Below are 18,314 nucleotides of genomic sequence, written 5' to 3'. Positions count from 1 at the left end.
CTCCTGACACTCAGGCTGCCCTTGCGGCAGGCTTCCTGACCATGGCTACCTCTCTGCAGGCAGGCAGGGTATCACCAGGACCCAACCTGGCATCGTTGGAAATCAAGTACTCCAGGCCTTCCCCAGCGTTGTGCCAGCTGTAAGGGGCAGAACCAGATTTTCTGATGTCAGTTCCTTCCTGTGCTGGCCTGGCTCCTTTTTCTGACTTGGCCGACAGCCTCTCATAGATGAGGATCTGAATGTTTAGGAGAATGTCTTTATTCAATTTTCAGTTTATTCATTTTCTATTTTAAAAACAGAGAGTTGTTGTTTAATGGGTACAGAGTCTGGGAAGAAGAGTAAGTTCTGGAGATGGATGGTAGTGATTGTTGTACACCAATGTGGCTGTAGTTAATATCACTGAGCTCTATACCTAAAAATGGTTAAAATGGTAAATTTTATGTTGTGTATATTTTACCACAATTAAAAAACCACAAATATGAGTCTGCTTTTCTAACACAACAAGATGTCTGGGGTAGGTACTTACAGGGGTTGGTTCAGTTCCTTGATGATTTCACTAGGGTCCCAGAGTCTTTTTATCTTTCCTGTCTTAGCATGATGGCTTCTATCCTGGGTGCAAGGCATCCTCTGAGACTTCTTAAATTTCATCTGCTGAAGAAAGGAAGAAGGAGGGGAAGGGAGATGTAAGCCATAGCTCTGTCTTTTAACAGGAAAACCCCCAGAAGAATTTTCTTATATCTCATGAGCCAGAACTGGGTCTCATGACCTTGCTGGGCAGCAAGAGCAACTGGAAAAGTGATTACTTAGCTTCCCAACCTTTGAGCTGAGGAGGGACATCAGGGGAGAAGGCAGTTGGGAGAACTGATGGGGTCCAGTGCCCTGCCGAAGGTTACTGGTCACATAGCAGGGCTGGGTAGGCCCAGGGCCCAGGCTCCCAGTGCCCCGTCCTGAGCTCTTTTGCTAGGACATTTGATGCATTTGTAGTGGCTAGTTTCCCAATAGAAAGGACTGTCCTGGAGAATATTTTTCAAAGAGAAAAACTCTCCATTGCTTACATGTAACTGAAATTAATCAACTGCTAAGAGGCTGTGTTAGGAAAGCACTGGGCCTTGGTGGAGCCAGGACACCTGAGCGGTGCCCCAGGCTTGCCGGAAGTTTTGGGAAATGTACCCAGGTCTCTGTGCTTATGAAATGTGATTATGTTTTTCTTGGTTAGTTTTGTTCATTAAGTGCCCAGTAAGTGTTTTGGTATCTCTAGATGAAAGGCCCTTAGAAGAATGCATAGTTGTTATTAACCAACCACGTGCTATCAAGTGTGGGTTTATTAACACAAGATGATACGTTTCAAATGTTGGATTAGGATGATAGAAACTTTACACTATACCTCCAGGCCAGGAGTAGAGTGCAATAAGGGGTCCAGGTGACACTTAAAATAAGGAATGTAAACAAACATCCCTATTATAATTACCTTGCCATTGCAAGGAAGCCAGATGTGTGCACTTGGCTTTTGAAGATAGCAGAGAATGGACACCATTCTCTCTGATCCCACCACTTGTTTTTTCCGTGGCCAGGGCCTGCCAGTTCCTCGGAACTGGCAGGCCCTGGCCATCCTTTGAGCCCAAAGTGGGCACCTCCCCTTCTCTATCGAGTCTTCCTGGGTGACTCCAGGTTATTACTGATCCTTCTTCATTCTTACCCCAGGGCACCATATGCACCATATACACTGAATATTTTCACATTTAGTGGTATTGAAGTTAACTTTTCATCCCAGTCTTATAGGCTTTGCCACGAGTGGGCACTGTTTCGGGGTGGCAAACCCAAGGTGTTTTGGAACTCCTCAACCCCAGGGCCTAGCAGTTGGCCAGACAGATGGCAAACCCTCCATGAACACTGGAGCTGGACCTATAGGATGGGCTGCCCATGGCTCTACCAGGTGAGAAATTTGTTTCATGATGTTTTGGAAACCAGTAGAGTTGATTCCAGCTTAGAAGGTGACAGAAGCAAGAGTATCCAACCCCTGAAGGGGCATAATGCAGTTTAGTGCCCTTGCAGAGTCCTCCGTGGTCAGATCACAGGGACATTTCCTGAGCTTGGCAAGACACTGACTTTCCTATAAAGGGAAAGGGCCCATTGTGCAAAACCAGAAATGAAATTGCTTCACGGTGGGGCAATCCTTCAATGGTAAGGGAAAAATAACACAGCCCTGGTAAGCGTGGGAACAGGATACCCAGTCAACTGAGAAAGCCCAAAATATTATTGCAAAGAAGAGTTATGTTTTTATTAGTTCACCATCAGAATATAAAAATAAATAAGTAAACAGAAAATAAATGGAATCATTTTACAGAAAGCACATTCATTACTTAAAAGTAGCATTTTAATGGCTCGGCACTTTCTAGTCATATCTGCTTGTCATGTTCCCTCATGCTGACAAGTAAGAGATTCATGGCTGTTTTCTCCGCATCTGTCTGCTTCTTTGTGTGCCTATTAAGGAACAACCGGCAATTCTGACAATTTTGTCCTTAGCCATAACTATGCTTGTCTTCTCTCTTGAATCATAAGATCTTTTTACTTTCCAGACACTTACGATATCTCCATGTCATTCTCCTTCATCTTACAGATAGAAGGGGGCTGCCAGGAAGGCTGAAGCTGAATTTCAATTCCAATCATCATTTTTAGCTCTTTCTAATTTCAGGCATCCAAAGACTAAACTTGCTTAGAGGTGCAAACAGCTCTGAATTATCACCACTACTTCAAGGAAGTCTTCATGGACACGGGAACTAATATCTGCTCTCCAGGACCTCCTCAAAGAGTTTGTGTCTCCATGTCTATTTAACTATCTCTTGTGTTCTAATCCATCACAAATATATTATGGCGCTGGCATCAGAACACTGTGTTCTTACTGGTTGCCATAAAACTGATGCACTTGCAGCCTCGATTGAAAAGTTGTCAGTATAAATAACACATAAATTCACATTTTGCATAATAGGGCCCATTCCTTATAAATCAGGTCATGAGTATATGAAACATATATCTTGGCACACAAATGTTAAATAACAGTAATAAATTAATAAATACATAAATTACTTAAATATGTAAATAACATAAAAGTCAGCTTGACCTGCTAGCTGGAAACTGTATAAATAAATTAGCTGATTGTTTCGATGGGCATTTAGCATTTCAATATAAAAATACAGCAAAGACATCTTTATAATCCTAAAAAAAAAAAAAAAGCAAATTGGTAGAAAATATCTTTAGGGGGAGGGTCCTGTTCCACTGCATCTTTTAAAAATTTAGCATAATGTCTTCCACTTTTCTTCCAAAGTTTCATCCTGAGATTAGAACCTGAAAAAGAATGGCGAGTGTCTATGTGGATTTGAAATTCAGTAGCAAACCCTTCTTATTTCGCACAACACATTATCTGGGGCAGTTGGATTTTGGGGGTTCCTCGTCAGAAGGGTCCAGCCCTTTCTTATGTGGCCTAGGATTTTGCTGATACCATGCTTACCAGAGGCTGTCTTGAGAGTTTTCTTTTCTTTTCGTTGTTTTTTTTTGGCTGTGCCTTGAGGCATGTGGGATCTTAGTTCCCCAACCAGGGATCGAACCCGTACCCCCTGCATTGGGAGCACGGAGTCTTAACTGCTGGACCGCCAGGGAAGTCTCGAGAGTTTTCTTAAAAGAATATCTGATCATGTCATTTCCTTGCTTAAAGCCCTTCAGTGGCCCCCAGTGGTCTCCAGATAAGATTCTAATTCCTGGAAACAGCTTGCAGGACACCTGTGCTCTGACTCTTGGCTACTTCTCTCTCCCACTGCCTACCCTCCTGGAAGGGCAGGACCTGTGCCTGCTTTCTTTACTGCAGTGTCCCTGTGCCCAGCATAGTGCTTGGAATACTATGGGCATCAATCAGTATCTGTTAATGAACAAATGTATGTTTCTGCCTCTGGTGACTGCGTGTTGGGCATCCCACCCCCTCTTTCCTGTCCCACACAGCCCCCACCATTGTCCTGCACCTGGGTACACTGAGTGTGCAGGTCTGGGCTGGGCTTTGCAGGCTTGCTCACCTAACTGCAGGATACAGATGCCCATTCGCTCCAGGATGAGCTGTAGTAGCGGTCCCGGGCTTGCACGCGGACGTTGGCATCTTTGTGGCACGTGACCTTGGCTGAGGTTTTGTCCATGAAGAGTTTATCTTTCTGCAAAGGAGAGGGAAATTTTTGGCAATGCAATCACAAGGTGGGCTGGGCATATTTTGGCAAAGTACAGTCTCCCAAAACAGCCACACCTTGGTCTCAGGGCACCACACTTGCAATTCATAGGGGTGTGTGTAGAACTTGTGCCACCTGCTGACGGAAGCTCTCAACACAGATGCGGCTTTTCTACTTTATAAGCCCAAAGCCCTGAGGGAGAAATTGTTTGGTCCAGTTTTCATCTTTCTAGCACAGTTGCCTTGCATGAAGGCCCCATGTGCGCTCACCGCAGGTCAATGGTGGGACTGAGACAGATTTGCTCTAGCTGTCCCCTGGATATTCTGAAATTCCATATCCTGATCCTTTTATCAGAATAAAATCTGTGTTCAAGCCCAGGCATTGCTATTTATTAGCTATGTGGCCACAGGAGAATATCTTAGACTCTCTGTTTCTCAGTTCCTCACTTGTAAGAGAGGGATAATAATACTCACTCCCTCACAGAGTTAAAGTAGCAAGGTATTTAACCATGTAGAAAGTGCTCTATAAATACTGCCTATTAATAATATAGATCTTATATTGGGAAGTACATATCAAGATTTTAAATAATTTTTAGGTAAAATCTACTCCAGAATAGCCCTTCCCTTCCACAAAAAAATTCTCAGGGAGTACCTGAATCACTGAATTTCTACCACGTGCTAAACACTATGCCGAATAAGGCCTTTGTTTAGTGATTTCTAAAACTGGCGTCCAAGGAGTCTCAGGCTCTATAAGAGGGCCTCTAGGACCTTGGGATTATGATGCTCAGGCAAGAAAGTTTGAAAGCCATTGTCTTAGCCAACATTCTGTTCAATAAGATAATTTCACAATATGTGGAACAGCCGGGAATTATCTATTTTGGATGAGATATAGCATGAATGTTCTACCACCCATTATATTCATCAATTTGAAACATTTTTAGGCTCCTAGAGCCCAGATTTCCTATATCAGGACCAATTCTTTTTTTTTAAATTTTATTTATTTATTTTTGGCTGTGTTGGGTCTTCGTTTCTGTGCGAGGGCTTTCTCTGGTTGTGGCAAGCAGGGGCCACTCTTCATCATGGTTCGCGGGCCTCTCACTATCGCGGCCTCTCTTGTTGCGGAGCACAGGCTCCAGACGCGCAGGCTCAGTAATTGTGGCTCACGGGCCTCGTTGCTCCGCGGCATGTGGGATCTTCCCAGACCAGGGCTCAAACCCGTGTCCCCTGCATTGGCAGGCAGATTCTCAACTGCACCACCAGGGAAGCCGAGGACCAATTCTGAGAGCAAGATAATGATCAACCATGCTGGCAGTAGGGTGTTAGGTGCATGGCCTTTGTGTCCTGGTTCTGCCACTTTCTAGCTGGGTGACCTTGGGCAAGTCACTTAACTTCTCTGAGCTTCAAAATCTTCACTAGTGAAGTGGTACGAGTAACACTGCCTGCCTTTCTAGGGTTACTGTGAGAATTAAGTGAGATACGCAGGGAAAACCCTTAGCACAGTTTCAGGCACATAGAAAGTGCCAAATAAACATTCGCTGTTATTATCATCATTAATCTCCTTGATGTGGGCCTACATAAACCTGACTACAGAATAGACGGCACCTGAATCACATCTTACCCTTTCTCTCTTGTTCTTGCCCTGGACCTGAACACAAAATGTCAGGGAGAAGTAGGAATGTGGGGTGCTCCAGGTGTCAGGGTACTCCCAGCTGACCTCCACATGCCGGGAATTCTTTAATGGCTTCAGCTGCAGGTTCTTGGGTGGGTCTGGTTTGACTGTGGAAGAGAGAGAAACACTCTTTATTTTGCTAATGGAGCTTTGGGGTAAGGTAGTTCTGGCTTCTGGTCTCACTTTCGCCTTTGACCAGCTCTGAGTCCATATCATAGTTACTTAACTTCTCTGAGCGCCTGGTTGGCAGATGTGAGGCACCCCTGCGGCTGGCGTTCACGCTGGTGCCTGTACAAGGCAGCCCTCACCAACTGCTGCCTCCTCTACGGCTGAACCTGAGAGAGGCTCAGAATCCTTCTCATCCCTGTGCAGTCACAGGGGCCTGGTGGTGGAACCACCTCTGTGTGATGCTCAGAGGAAAGTTCTTAGAGACAACAAGATGCTTACATCTGGGCCTGCAGTGAAGGACCACCCTCTCTGTAATCAATCCCCCTCTGCACCAGACTCAGAATTGGGCTGAGCCTCTTGCTGGGGACCAGATGAGAGATTTTCCACTTAGTGCTCTTTCTTTAGCCCTTTCGTGGAATCTGACACTGACCTGTCCTGAGGCAGTTACAGCCAAATTGTCTCTGTGCTCAGTCACTCATTCATTCAATAAAAAGCCCCCATTATGTGCCAGCCACTGGACAGTGCATGGAAAGCACAACAGTGAGTGTCAGACTCTGTCCTCAAGTAGTGTACCTTTTTCTAGGAGGGGAAGGGGAGGGGAGAGAGTCCATGGAATGGGCTTGGGCTCTCTGGATCTAGCACCTCTCCACACAAAGACCAAGGCTCCTAGCAGATGCTGCACAAATATTCTTTCCTCTTCTCAACACAATGGCATTTTCTTTCCTTTAGGACTCAGCTAAATGCCACCTCCTCATAGAGACCTTCCCTGGTACCCTATGTGAACAAGACCCCACCCTCTCCTTTCCACCAAAGGCAATCTCCCCACAAATGCTTGAGCAGGTTCTGTGATTCTATCACTTTTTATTTCATGATGCATGTACATTGGATAAATGGTAAAGGAAATGACAAATGGCAAAAATCTCCATCTTCCAACTGAAAAAAACAGACATCCATTTTGGAGGGGTTTATATTCCAATAAAGAAGTCTCTTTTTCAAATGCTAGAGAAAGATTGGTTGGGAATAATTGCAGTTAGTAGGGGAAGCTCTGGTTCTGCATATGAATGTTATGCTTGAGGGGCTGCTCTTGAATTCAGCATGGAAGGTGCCTGAGCAGCAGAATAGAAGTGTAGCCAAGAGCCTGCTTTTTCTAGAGGGGCAGATCCAGGTCTGAATTGCTACGTGTGAGATCTGGGGCAAGTTGTTTAACCTAGCTAGGACTTAATTTCCACTTCCTTAAAATGCAGACAATTGTATCTACATTATAATTATTTTTCGGGGCAGGGTACAGAATAAAAGAGATAATGCATATAAACCCCTAACCCCAGTGCATGGGGCATTGTAACATGATGAACGGCATCTATCCTTTTTAAGCACATATAATCAAGCAAACTCACTGATGTCCCTGATGAAGAAGCTGCTGGTGTAGTTTTCATACTTGAGCTTGTGAACAGCTTCCACCACGACCTCAATGGGCAGGCTCTCCTCGGCGGCTGGGCAGGCGCTGCCCTCCTGACACTCCACTGTGTACTTCTTATACTCCCTGTGGTCCACTCTGACCCTCTCTGCTGAGAGCGTCGCTGCTCCACACGTCACCCCTCGGGGGTCAGAGGAGCTGAAATCAAAGACAGATATTATCCTGTGTCACATGATTGCAGGTGCATCCCTAGCTGTTGTAACCAGACAGCTGTCTGAGGACACAATTTCTCCAACTGGTTTGATTTCTCTCAAGGGGATAAGAAGCTGCCCTCCCCATGAGAACAAGCTTTGCTTTGAGAGGTAATAATTGGGTTGGCCTAAAAGTTCGTTCAGGTTTTTCCATAAGATCTTACGGAAAAACCCTAATGAACTTTTTGGCCAACCCAATACAGATGTTTGCCTCTGGCCTAAATGAATCTGAAAACTTTTAGATCCAAAGCTCCTGATTAAATCTCCTTATTAAAATTTTTAACTCATTTTCTGGATTTTAACGACAAAATCAGTACATACCAATTTTAAAAAATTAAAAAGATAAAGATGGTGTATAAATGAAATGTGTATGCCTCTTTTAACCCTAATCCCCTTTTTAACCCTAATGTCACTCCCTAGATATAAATACTATTCCTGGCTTGTTGTATCTCTCCAGACATTATTCTGTGAATACTCAAAGCAATCATATATCCACATGTATCAATATATATGCATACACACATATTTATATATACACACATAGATTTTATTTTTATGAAATAATATCAAATTATATATATATATATATTATATATAAAATTTGGTATACATAATTCTGCAACCATCTTTCCCCCTTCTGAACATATTATGGGGAGTGCTCCATGACAGACCACATGGATTGGGTTATTCATTTTGAGGACTGCACATTAAGCTGGGGTATAATGTACTACACTTTACTTAACATTTGCCCTGCTGATCACCAAGAACACCACGATGAACTCTTGCATCTATGTCTCTGTGCACTTGTATAAGCATTTCTTTAGCAAGCATTTTCATTTTAAAGATGGAATAGTAAGTCCCCAAAGGTTAATTTACTCAGTTAAATAGTGGCCAGGTCAGGATGATCACCTAGGGTTTACTCTGTTATCCTACACTGTTTGGGAACTTTGATGAGAGGGAAGGAAGTCACACAGAGTGTTAATGTAGGTTCTGTACCAAGGGAATTGGTTTCTTGGGGTAAGCCCAACTGCATAGGACAAACAGTGAACTTCAGATTGGTGGTGTCAGCAGAAGAGAAAGGAATTGAAGTGGCCCAGGGAAAATTTCTAGAGGCCTCACAGAGTTTTGGAGTCAGCCTCAGGGCTTGCAAGATCGATGCCCTAGAGCTCTTGTTTCTATTTTCAACTCGAGGTGCAATTTCGACAAGTCCTTCACAGCTTCAATTTCCCCTCTTATCACCACTACCCACCCCTGCCGTGGTGCTATGAGCCTTAATGAGGCATCGCCAGACAATTTGGATGAGTGGGTTCAAATACAGCAGAGGCTCTTCCCAGGCCCCAATAATATCCTGTTCTAATGCATACATTTGTTCAGGCAATTAGCTTAAATCTCCATGTCCTTTCCCTAATTTAGGCAAGGGTGTGTGTGTGTGGATGGGGGGTTAAAAATATAGGATTGGCTTTATTTTCTCCCTTATCATTAACTGAAAGGCCATTGCTAGGTTGCCCTTATTTTCTTAATGAGAAAGTTTTAGCAAAATGCTGAGAAACCCGAGTGGTTTCACTTACCCTGTGCTGCTTTTGACACTGAATTTCAAATCAGTACTGATTGCTGTCAGCCACCAGCAGGTGAAATGTCCGGAATAATTCTTTGCCTCACATTTTAGAAAGCTCTTATTTTTGGGTTCTGGATTTGAAAAGAACAAGAATTCAATATTTAGGGGGTTTCTTTCTTTTAAAATTGCAAAGATTTTTATTGCGATGAATCACAGGCCAACAAATGGTACAAGAGTGAAGATCTTTCATTTATTTCCTTGGAAAATCTGCTGTTCCCCAGGCAGACAGTCAGCGAGGACTGGGAATGTCCCAATAGGATGCTGATTCTGTGTGCCACACACCCAACATATCGCAAGGAGGTATTAATATTTTTCAAGGCTATCAGCCCAGTGCTGAGTTACGCACTATGCACATTAACTAACTCCCATTAGCCATCCAATAATATCACTGTTATTTAAAAAGAATCTCAGGAAAAGCATCTAGACTTCCCATGAAACTCAACAGGAGATTTTGATGGTTGATAACCCAAAGTGTCCGGCAAATGAAAAACAAAGGAAAATGTAGGTTTGGGGTGGTTTCAGTAAGGGACGTGGTATTACTTCATTAACTATACTAATCATGTCTTGCCTTTTAAATTTTTAATTTTTTTATCTCTTATGGAGCAAAAGAGAAAATTGATGCTACCCAAGGGAATGGAATTACCTTTCTGGTCCTTTAAGATATCAGTGGACCAAATTCCGTCTTCCTTTTTGTGAAGCAGGAGGAGCGAATGGCTCAGAACCTCGCCTCCTTTGTGACAGGTGTACTGCCCAGCATCTCCAAACTCTTTGACTTGGATGGTCAAGGTTTTGCCAGAACCCAAGACCTCATTGCTCTGGTCTGAGGTCCAGGTGATGCCGTCTTCTTCAGGGGTATCACAGGTGAGGACCACCATTTCTCCAGGGGCGTCAGGATACCAATCCAATTCTACAACATAAACTGGAGAGCACAGGGGTTGGAGAATCAGACTGTGTTTTTTGGATCACCCGGTATCTGGATGGCTAAAGCAGCACAACCTTGCTCATAACAGCAAATGCTTGCTAAGATGATCTCAGGTTTTTGGGCACCACTTGAGTTCAAGGTTGTAGAAGAGAGAAGCAAAGAGTTTAATAGCTGCCATCGACTTGTTAACTGCCAGGCTGCCATGAATAATTAACCTCTAATTAGCTGGCAGATGAGGAAAACCTTGATATACTGAAAAATGCAAACAGCACAATATTCTTTCCCGAAGGCCTGGTGGATGTAAGAAACTTCCAGCACAGTTCACATTCATAGAGAATAAGTGTTGAGAAAGACTGACCAGGACTGAGATCCTGTCCCCAGTAGCTGGCTGGGGAATTTGGAGAAAGATACTTAATTACCATGAGCCTCAGTTTCCTTGTCTGTAAAATGACAATAATAATAGTATCTGCCTTGTAGGTTTGGCTGTGAGGATTAAATGAAAAAAGCATGTAAAACACTTAGCACAGAACCTGTCACTCAGCATTGGTTGTTATTGTTATTCACACACCAAAGTTCAGACAACTGCATGAGAAACTGCCTTCCAATTTTCCACGGGGATTGAAGGATTTATTTCCGACTGCGTGAAACTCACCAATGGAGATTTTCATTCTCTCTGTGTTTTTAAAAGCTATTTTACCTTCTTACGAGGCAGTTCAGTAGATCTTAATCTTTCCATTTTGTAGAGAAGGGTACTGAGACCAAGAGGTTAAGCAAGGTTACATCAAGTGAGAAGCACAAGAGTTATATCTCAGAACTTCTGTCTCTGCAGCTTTGCATTGGATCTTTTTTTGGCTGCACCGCGCAGCATGCAGGATCTTAGTTCCCTGACCAGGGATCGAACCCGGGCCCTTGCTAGTGAGAGTGCAGAGTCCTAACCACTGGACCACCAGGGAATTCCCTGCATTGAACCTTTACTACCAGTATCTAAACTGGCACTTGAGGAATGGCCTAATATAGTATTTCAAAGTGTATTTCACATCAAATCTTCATTCATTCATTCATGCATCAATTATTAATTAAATAGAATTGTTTAACGCAGTACTTCTCAAAGCATGATCATCCAACTACTACCAGCAGCACGTGAGACTCAGCGTTGCAAATTCTCAGTCGCTGAATCAAGAACTTTGAGACAGGCCCAGTGACCTGTTTTTAACCTCTCCAGGTGATTCTGAAACCCACTCTAGTTTGAGAGCCACAGTGGTGAAAAGCCTGGATGTTGGAATCACACAGGTCTGAGTTAGGATTCAGCTCTATCTCTTACACTGGCCTGTGGCCTTGGGCAAGGCATTCAATTACTCTAAGCTTCAGTGTCATTATCTTTAAAATAAGCAACATATTATAGTACTTGATCCAGAAGGTGGAGATGTGGATCACATAAGCTAATTCATATAAGAGCTTGACACAGTGCCCTTAAATGAGCTGTAACTGCTGGCTCTTGTGACTGGTGTCCAAATGTAAAGCTGTTGTGGAATATAAAGTTCCCACTTGACATCAAAGGGATTTAAAACTACTGAATGGGTAACAGAGACGAGAGGTAAAAAGCATCTGGGCCCCAACTCTTGGAAAATGGTCAGCTGTGATGACATAAAACCATGTGGCACCTTTGGCTTTCTCTGGTTTCTCTCTGTCCCACTGGTGACTGACCAGCATGGCTATTTTCCTGTCACAACTAAGATTCAGAAGCCGAAGACCCTTGCCCAAGAGTAGGGGAAACAGCTGCAGGGGGCAGCCTGATGAGGCACATCTAGAACCTAATGCTTAGCTGCATCTCATCTTGTCTCCAAAGCTGCATGCTCTCTCAGTGTTTCTCACATTGACTTTCTGGAATTTCTGTGGTTTACCAAATCAGAAGTAAGTAACGGTGTACTATGAAAGGGCCAAAGCTCCTGAGCTCACTAAAAATCCCAGGGTTGGAAGGAATCTGGCATAATCATCTGGCTCAGGGCTTTGTCTTTATTCAAGGGAGGGTCTAAAACACTCAGAACCTCCTGGGGCAGAGCAGGGATGGCTGGACTGTCATCTTCCAGAAATTCTTAAGAATGGAGGAAGAGCCCCAAATTTCTTTCAGGGACCCATTTTAGTGTTGTATTCTCCTCACTATTGAAAGATCATTTCTCATCATCAGCTGCAATGTCTTCATTTTAAATGTATGCCTATTTCCTCTTGCTCAGCTGTCCAAGGACAGAGGAAACAATTGCTTCATGTCCTTCTGGTAAAACCTTCTTCAAATACTTAAGTTCATAAGTGTTGAAGTGAGACAGAATTGGGATCAAGTTCCTGTTCCACCCTTACCAGGTATGTGAAATTGGGTAAGTTAGTTAATCTCTGTAGCCTCTATTTTTAATATCTGTAAAATGGGGTACACACAGTCCCTATCGCTTATGGTTGTGGTGAGAATTAAATGAGATGCTGGCCTCAATAAATATCAACTATTATTATTATTTTATTATTAAAGAGAGTAATTGCCAACATTATTATGTTGCCTTCAATGAGAAATATCTGAGCGTCTTTCAGGAACAACTAACAATCAGTTAATACATACTTACCGTGTGTGAGATACTAGAAGGACAGAGGGAACCCCTTATTCTGATAATACCTATCTATTATTCTACTAATAATTTTTATTGATCACTGGGAAAATAAACAGGTTCTCTTGAATCATCAGAGACATTATTTTAAATAACCAAAACAATAATACTAGCTAACATTTACTGTCACTTCATCATCTGTTGAGTTGTCTTCTGCATTCACTAGTACATTTAATAATCTATGTAGTAGATATCACTTTGTAATCCTCAGTTTACAGTCGAGGGAACTCAGGCTCAGAGGTGACCCAGCTCAAGGTCACATAACCAATAAGTGGCAGAATCAGCCTTGAACCCAAGTCAGTGTGGGTCTAAATTCCATGCTTTCCCCAAAGTGCTTGGTCAGAGGTAAGTCATCTCGGTGCCAACTGAGGGGGTAGTATTGCGTGGTGGAGTGGAAGATGTTAGAGCATAGTTCTTATACTTTTCTAATCTTTCACTTTGGAATCTTAATCATATGACACAGCTGGTTTTTAGTAATACTGGCAAAATCCATCTCTCTTTTCCCACCATAGTCCATAAAAAGCTTCTTCTCTGGCATCTAACGTGAAAGCCAAACAGTATAGATACCCTCAAGCCATACAATAATAGATACCCTCAAAGGTGGAACAAGGACATAGGGCCCGTGTTATCCCAGAGTGATGGCTTTCACTAGGAAGCCCCAAGGACTGCCCATTTCAGTCTGATTTCCCATCAGGGGCTGCCTGACAGTCCTGTCTTAGATCCTGGGGCCTTCATAGAGAATCAGGAAAGGCTGGTTACCATTTTTCTCCAGTTCCCATATAGCCGTGATGGGAGATGCCAGCAAAACCAGGGAAAACCAGGAGACAACCAACTGCTGAGGGTGCATCTGCAGGAGGGGGAGAAGCAGAGGAGGAGATGGAGGAAAAGAGAAAGAAGAGGAGGGATAAGAGAAGAGAGAATGTCAGTAGTTAGGCAATCTCCTTTGGAAACCATATTCACATTCTATGTACATTGTCGTTAATCTTTATCTTCCTCTTTCTTCTCTACACTGTCAGGTTAATACTCAGTGAATTCCAGGAGCCCTCTGCCAGTCTCTGGGTAAGAGCATCTCCAAATAGAGAACCGCAGACGATCTGCAGCTGAACGATCCTTAAGGCCAGCTATCTGATATGCTCCTCTTATTTTTAAGATGAGAAACCTAAGGCTCAGAGGAGGAATGTGACTTGTCTAGATCAACATTCAGTCATTATTTACTTGGTACTTCCTGTGTAAAGGGCACTGAGCTAGAGCAGCTGAGAGTGAAAAATGATTTTTACCTGGACCCGACTTCTAGGAGCAAATACTTTCATTCAACAAATATTTCTTAAGTCAGTGTGTTAAATGCCTACCCTCCAGTTGGGGAGATAAGCTACATACCCGTATTACAGCAGCACAAGGCAGTATGTGCGGTGACACCCAGGACTAAAGGACTTGGGTTGGGGGGCAGGGGGAGTAATACTGAAGTGATCTTTCAATTTCTGGCAATGAGTCCAGCCCTTGTTGGTGAGGTTTCCTTTCTCTCCCTGCTTAAGACTGTAACTGTTCCAAACACAAAGATTACTTCTTCCCACATAAGGTAACCAGTAGTTCTCAAACTTGAGCATATGTCAGAATAACCTGGAAGCCTTGCTAAAGCACAGATTGCTGGCCCCCATTCCCACCCTGACCCTAGAATGTCTGATTCAGCAGGTCTGGGGGGGCCTGAGAATCTGCATTCCTGCACGTTTCCAGGGGAAGCTGATATTGCTGGTCTGAGGACTACTCTTTGAGATCCATTGGTTTAATCCATGTTCAGGGTTCAGAGCCCCTGCAAATCAAGATGTTCTTTGGGAGAAGACCATAGAATATATTCAATATGAAATAATGAAATGCATACTTTTGTGCTAAATTAGTTTCACTTATAATGAAACTCAGTCTAGATTAGTATCCAGGGTTTATGAAAATCTTCAGACTGACAATTACACCCCACCTGTGAATTAGGTGGAGATGATTATTATTTATTTTCAGTCTGACACACCTCCATCCATCTTGGAGAGCACCAGTGTTCTGTAGGAACATGGTTTCAGAAACCACTGGGCCATATGAAGAACAAGACTCAAAGTTTTCTGTGAAATACCTTAAAAATAAGCACCCCTTGGTTGGGGTAACAGAATACTGACAAATCGTGGCTTTGTCAGAACTGCTGCTAATCCTAGGGGAACTTTGCCACGTATTTTATTCCCTTATATCATACAGGTTCTGAGTGGCAGAGTCAGGAGCAGAAGTCAGGCCTTCCCGTACACTGTCAGCACTCTTGTCACTGCAGCAGGCAACTTTCAAGGGCACATCTATCAGTTTAGTCCAAGTTATGACTGTAGCAAAGTTCTAGTTGCCATGGAGCACCAGTTAGTACATTTGTAGGCTTGGAGACCAGCAGGATGGACTTGAATTCTGGTTGCACCACTCATTAGTTGTGTGAGATTGGCCAAATTACTCTCTGAGCCTCAGTCTCCTCATCTACAAAATGGGTGTAATACCCATCTCAAAGGGTTGTTGGGAGAATGCAATGAGATGACATATTATAGAAGCCAACCAAATGTGTTAGCTTGTACCCAGCAGAAGAGATAAAGGAAAAATTTGATTTCTCTCTGTGTTGTCTGTGATGGATAAACAAAAAAGTCATGCCTGGCTGTAGGGAAATGCCCACAGAGGTACTGCAATTACACAGGCCTATAAACCTCGGATGTTAGCACTCTGGGAATGGAAATGGTAGAGATTCCTGGCACCTCCTGGTGAATCCTTTATGCTCTCTTAACACTGGGATTTTCCCTTTGGCTAAGTGCCCAGCCCTTCCCCTCTGGGCCTCAGATGCATCTGAGAACTTCAGGTGAACAACACTTCAGGGTCAAGGGAGCCCTGGTGATGGTTCTAAGAAACAGCTCCCATTTTTGTATCACCTACATTTTAAACCACAGGACACTGGCAGAAGGTAGAGATGGTGGTGGGTCATTTTCTTAATCAAACCCAGGGGAAACCAATAAGGGGCAGCATGCAGTTACCCTGTTGTTCTCTAGATCATCTGATACCAAGGGCTTGGATTCCGATTTGACCACTCACTAATCATATGATATTGGCCAAATTACTTTCTAAGCCTCAGTCTCCTCAGCTGTAAAATGGACATAATACCCATCTCAAAGGGTTGTTTGGTTGTATCCCACAGATCACATTTTCTCGGCCTGCTAAATTTGAGAGTTTTAAGGATTAAACATTTTAAAATGGAATTTCATAGGTTTTCTAAACTCTTGAAACCCTTGTATGAGGGACCCAGGGACCCCAGGTCCTGTGGTGTGTTAAGGCTCCCTAACTCTGGTGCCAACATGGGCATGCCAGTGACAATTGGCTAGGCATCTCTTTTTCAAGTTTTATTTTGTTCATTTCTTTTTAATTAGAAAAGAGAATTATTATTTAAAAATAAAAAAACATAGTCACAGAAGGCTTGTGTAGCACATGCAAAGGGTCCCAGTTCTAGAGACAGGCAGTGCTGTGTTGGCATCTCAGCTCTGCCACTTGTTAGGTGTGTGACTCTGGACGAGTCTTTGAGCCTCACACTCTTAATCTGTAAAATGGGAACCCTGCTGTGATGAAGAGGTAATGAAATAATTCACATAAAGTATCCAGCATGGTGCCCTGATGAAGTCAGGACTCCTGGCTGGTTCCTCTCAGAGCCCCATTCCTCCTTTGACAGCGCTTATATAACACAATTGCAATCATATAGTTACTTCTTTCATGTTTGTCTTCCCCACCACACTGAGCTCTCTGATGGCAGTGATCATGTCTGTCTTATTCCACACTATGTCCCTGGAGTCTAGCAGAGAGAGTCTAGCTCAGAGGGATTTCATTAATTATTAGAAGAATGAATGAATGGACAGAAATAATAAAATTTCAGACCCCAGTAAAGTGAACTCTAAGAGGCTGCCCAAATTCTTTCTAATACCTTGAAATTCCTTATTTGAAAAAAGTGGGCCATCAGCTCAGGTTTAGTAATCTCTTTGTTAAAATGATATTTTAAACTGACCATTATTTTTTTAACCTGAAAATTATTGCACACGATTTACCTAGGCAACTATAAGACACAGTAAAGATTATCTTTTTTTTCCTTCTCACAGATTTTAAACTTCAGAAAGTAGTTTTAAACATTGGTGTTGCTTTCCATTTTTTAAGTGATTAGTTAATCCAAAAGATCTGGATAACTTAACTGTCAATCTAGTTGACTGTCACAAGCCCACGAGAAATATGGGACCAACTATGCTTATAACATTCAATTATGAGGTATAAGAATGAATTCAATTACTTACTGGATTCATTATTACTTACTGAATAAAAGGCTTTTAAAAAGTTTACAATAATAAGGGAAGCACCACTCACTTTATACAATCCTTTAACTGATGAGTATTAATATTGAGGAACACACTTTTATATACATACCACTTTAAAACAAGACAAACCTTTCTATAAAATGTACATTTGTTCACAGACCTTAATATACAACTATTATTAGTTGACTTTTAAAATGAATACTTTATATATTAATCCCCAAAGCACTGACTTTTCACTAGTGTCCCAGCAGGTAAGTCACCAGGAATGCTTCCAGGAATTCACCCACTCCACAATGCCTGGTACAGGGGTAGCACATGAATGGTGTCTACCCTTGGACAGCCTGTGGGCCTGTGGAAGGGGTGGCAGGGCCTAGGCAAGTGCTTACCTTGCTTCTGGTCAGGCTGCAGTGTTCCCTGGGTCTGAAACCGTTTGTTTCTTCTTCTGCTGCTGCTACTATTGGAGCTTATATACCCTACTCCTACCAAGTTTTCTGATGGAAACTTAAACTAGAAACTGACTTGTTCCAAGTTGCAACACTGAAAAGAACTCTCACAACCATCTGGGGAATTTCAAGAAGTTCCTTTTTTTTTTTTTTCTTTGTGTGTATCAATAAGGCAGAGGGAACACAGGCATCAAAATCCCAGGTAATGAACTAAGAGGAAATGACTTTTGGGTGGGGAAAAAGGAAGTAGATGGGATGCTCACTTCTTTGGGTTGACATCATGACCAAAGTGCTTAGAGACAGTAACAGGCAGCCTCCCTGGGCTCCACAGACTACAGAAGAAGGAAGGCCAAGGAGAGGTCACACAGGAGGATGAGTTCAGGTCAGGGTCCAGCAGTTGTATGCTAGAGGGTCCAAAAGCAAAATCTGTGGTTCTCCTGAGGTTAAAGAGGATGAGATGAAGTGCAAAAGATTTAGTATGTCCGGAGCATCCTCCCCCAACCTAACTCCTTTAACATCTGGATTTCAGAAACACACTCTTACCACCCCTTGTGCTTCATGCGCCACACACACACACACACACACACACGCACGCACATTCATACAGACACGGCCCTGGGAAGAT

The 18,314-nt window shown here is 43.0% G+C and overlaps 2 protein-coding genes and 1 long non-coding RNA gene across 5 annotated transcripts in view; 1 reads left to right on the top strand and 2 right to left on the bottom strand.

The window, feature by feature from the left end:
* LOC309658261 overlaps positions 1-18,314 on the bottom strand; it is a 477,588-nt gene that overhangs the window by 30,879 nt on the left and 428,395 nt on the right. The gene's annotated exons all lie outside the window — the stretch shown is intronic.
* IL12B (interleukin 12B) lies at positions 1,930-18,042 on the bottom strand. 2 transcript variants are annotated; one of them, XM_082456538.1, is made up of 7 exons: positions 17,953-18,042; positions 13,651-13,738; positions 9,965-10,240; positions 9,275-9,392; positions 7,436-7,653; positions 5,823-5,980; positions 1,930-4,193 (listed from the first exon to the last, which is right to left on the bottom strand). In XM_082456538.1, the coding sequence occupies exons 2-7, from the start codon at positions 13,736-13,738 to the stop codon at positions 4,062-4,064; spliced, it is 990 nt and encodes a 329-aa protein (XP_082312664.1). In that variant the 5' UTR covers positions 17,953-18,042; the 3' UTR covers positions 1,930-4,061. The 2 variants fall into 2 exon arrangements, with proteins under 2 accessions (XP_082312664.1, XP_082312663.1); XM_082456537.1 differs by lacking the exon at positions 17,953-18,042 and having other exon boundaries at positions 13,651-13,749.
* The window catches only part of LOC309658220 (uncharacterized protein), a 92,250-nt gene continuing 86,516 nt past the window's right edge, over positions 12,581-18,314 (top strand). The window contains exon 1 of the mRNA XM_082456617.1: positions 12,581-12,598. The gene's annotated coding sequence lies outside the window, so the exon portion shown is untranslated. The remainder of the gene's footprint in view (positions 12,599-18,314) is intronic.

Source organism: Balaenoptera physalus (assembly GCF_965194825.1).
Source record: "Balaenoptera physalus genome assembly, chromosome: 3".
NCBI classification, from domain to species: domain Eukaryota; kingdom Metazoa; phylum Chordata; class Mammalia; order Artiodactyla; family Balaenopteridae; genus Balaenoptera; species Balaenoptera physalus.
Note: the sequence above shows the minus strand (reverse complement) of the source record. Positions and strands in the feature narration are given on the sequence as shown.

Coding starts and splice junctions, on each gene's coding strand:
- IL12B (XM_082456538.1), bottom strand. CDS start 13,738: ATGCACCCTCAGCAGTTGGTTGTCTCCTGGTTTTCCCTGGTTTTGCTG. Junction 9,393..9,964: donor TATCTTAAAGGACCAGAAAG/GTAATTCCATTC, acceptor TTTCAAATCCAG/AACCCAAAAATAAGAGCTTT. Junction 7,654..9,274: donor AGTGTCAAAAGCAGCACAGG/GTAAGTGAAACC, acceptor CTTTGATTTCAG/CTCCTCTGACCCCCGAGGGG.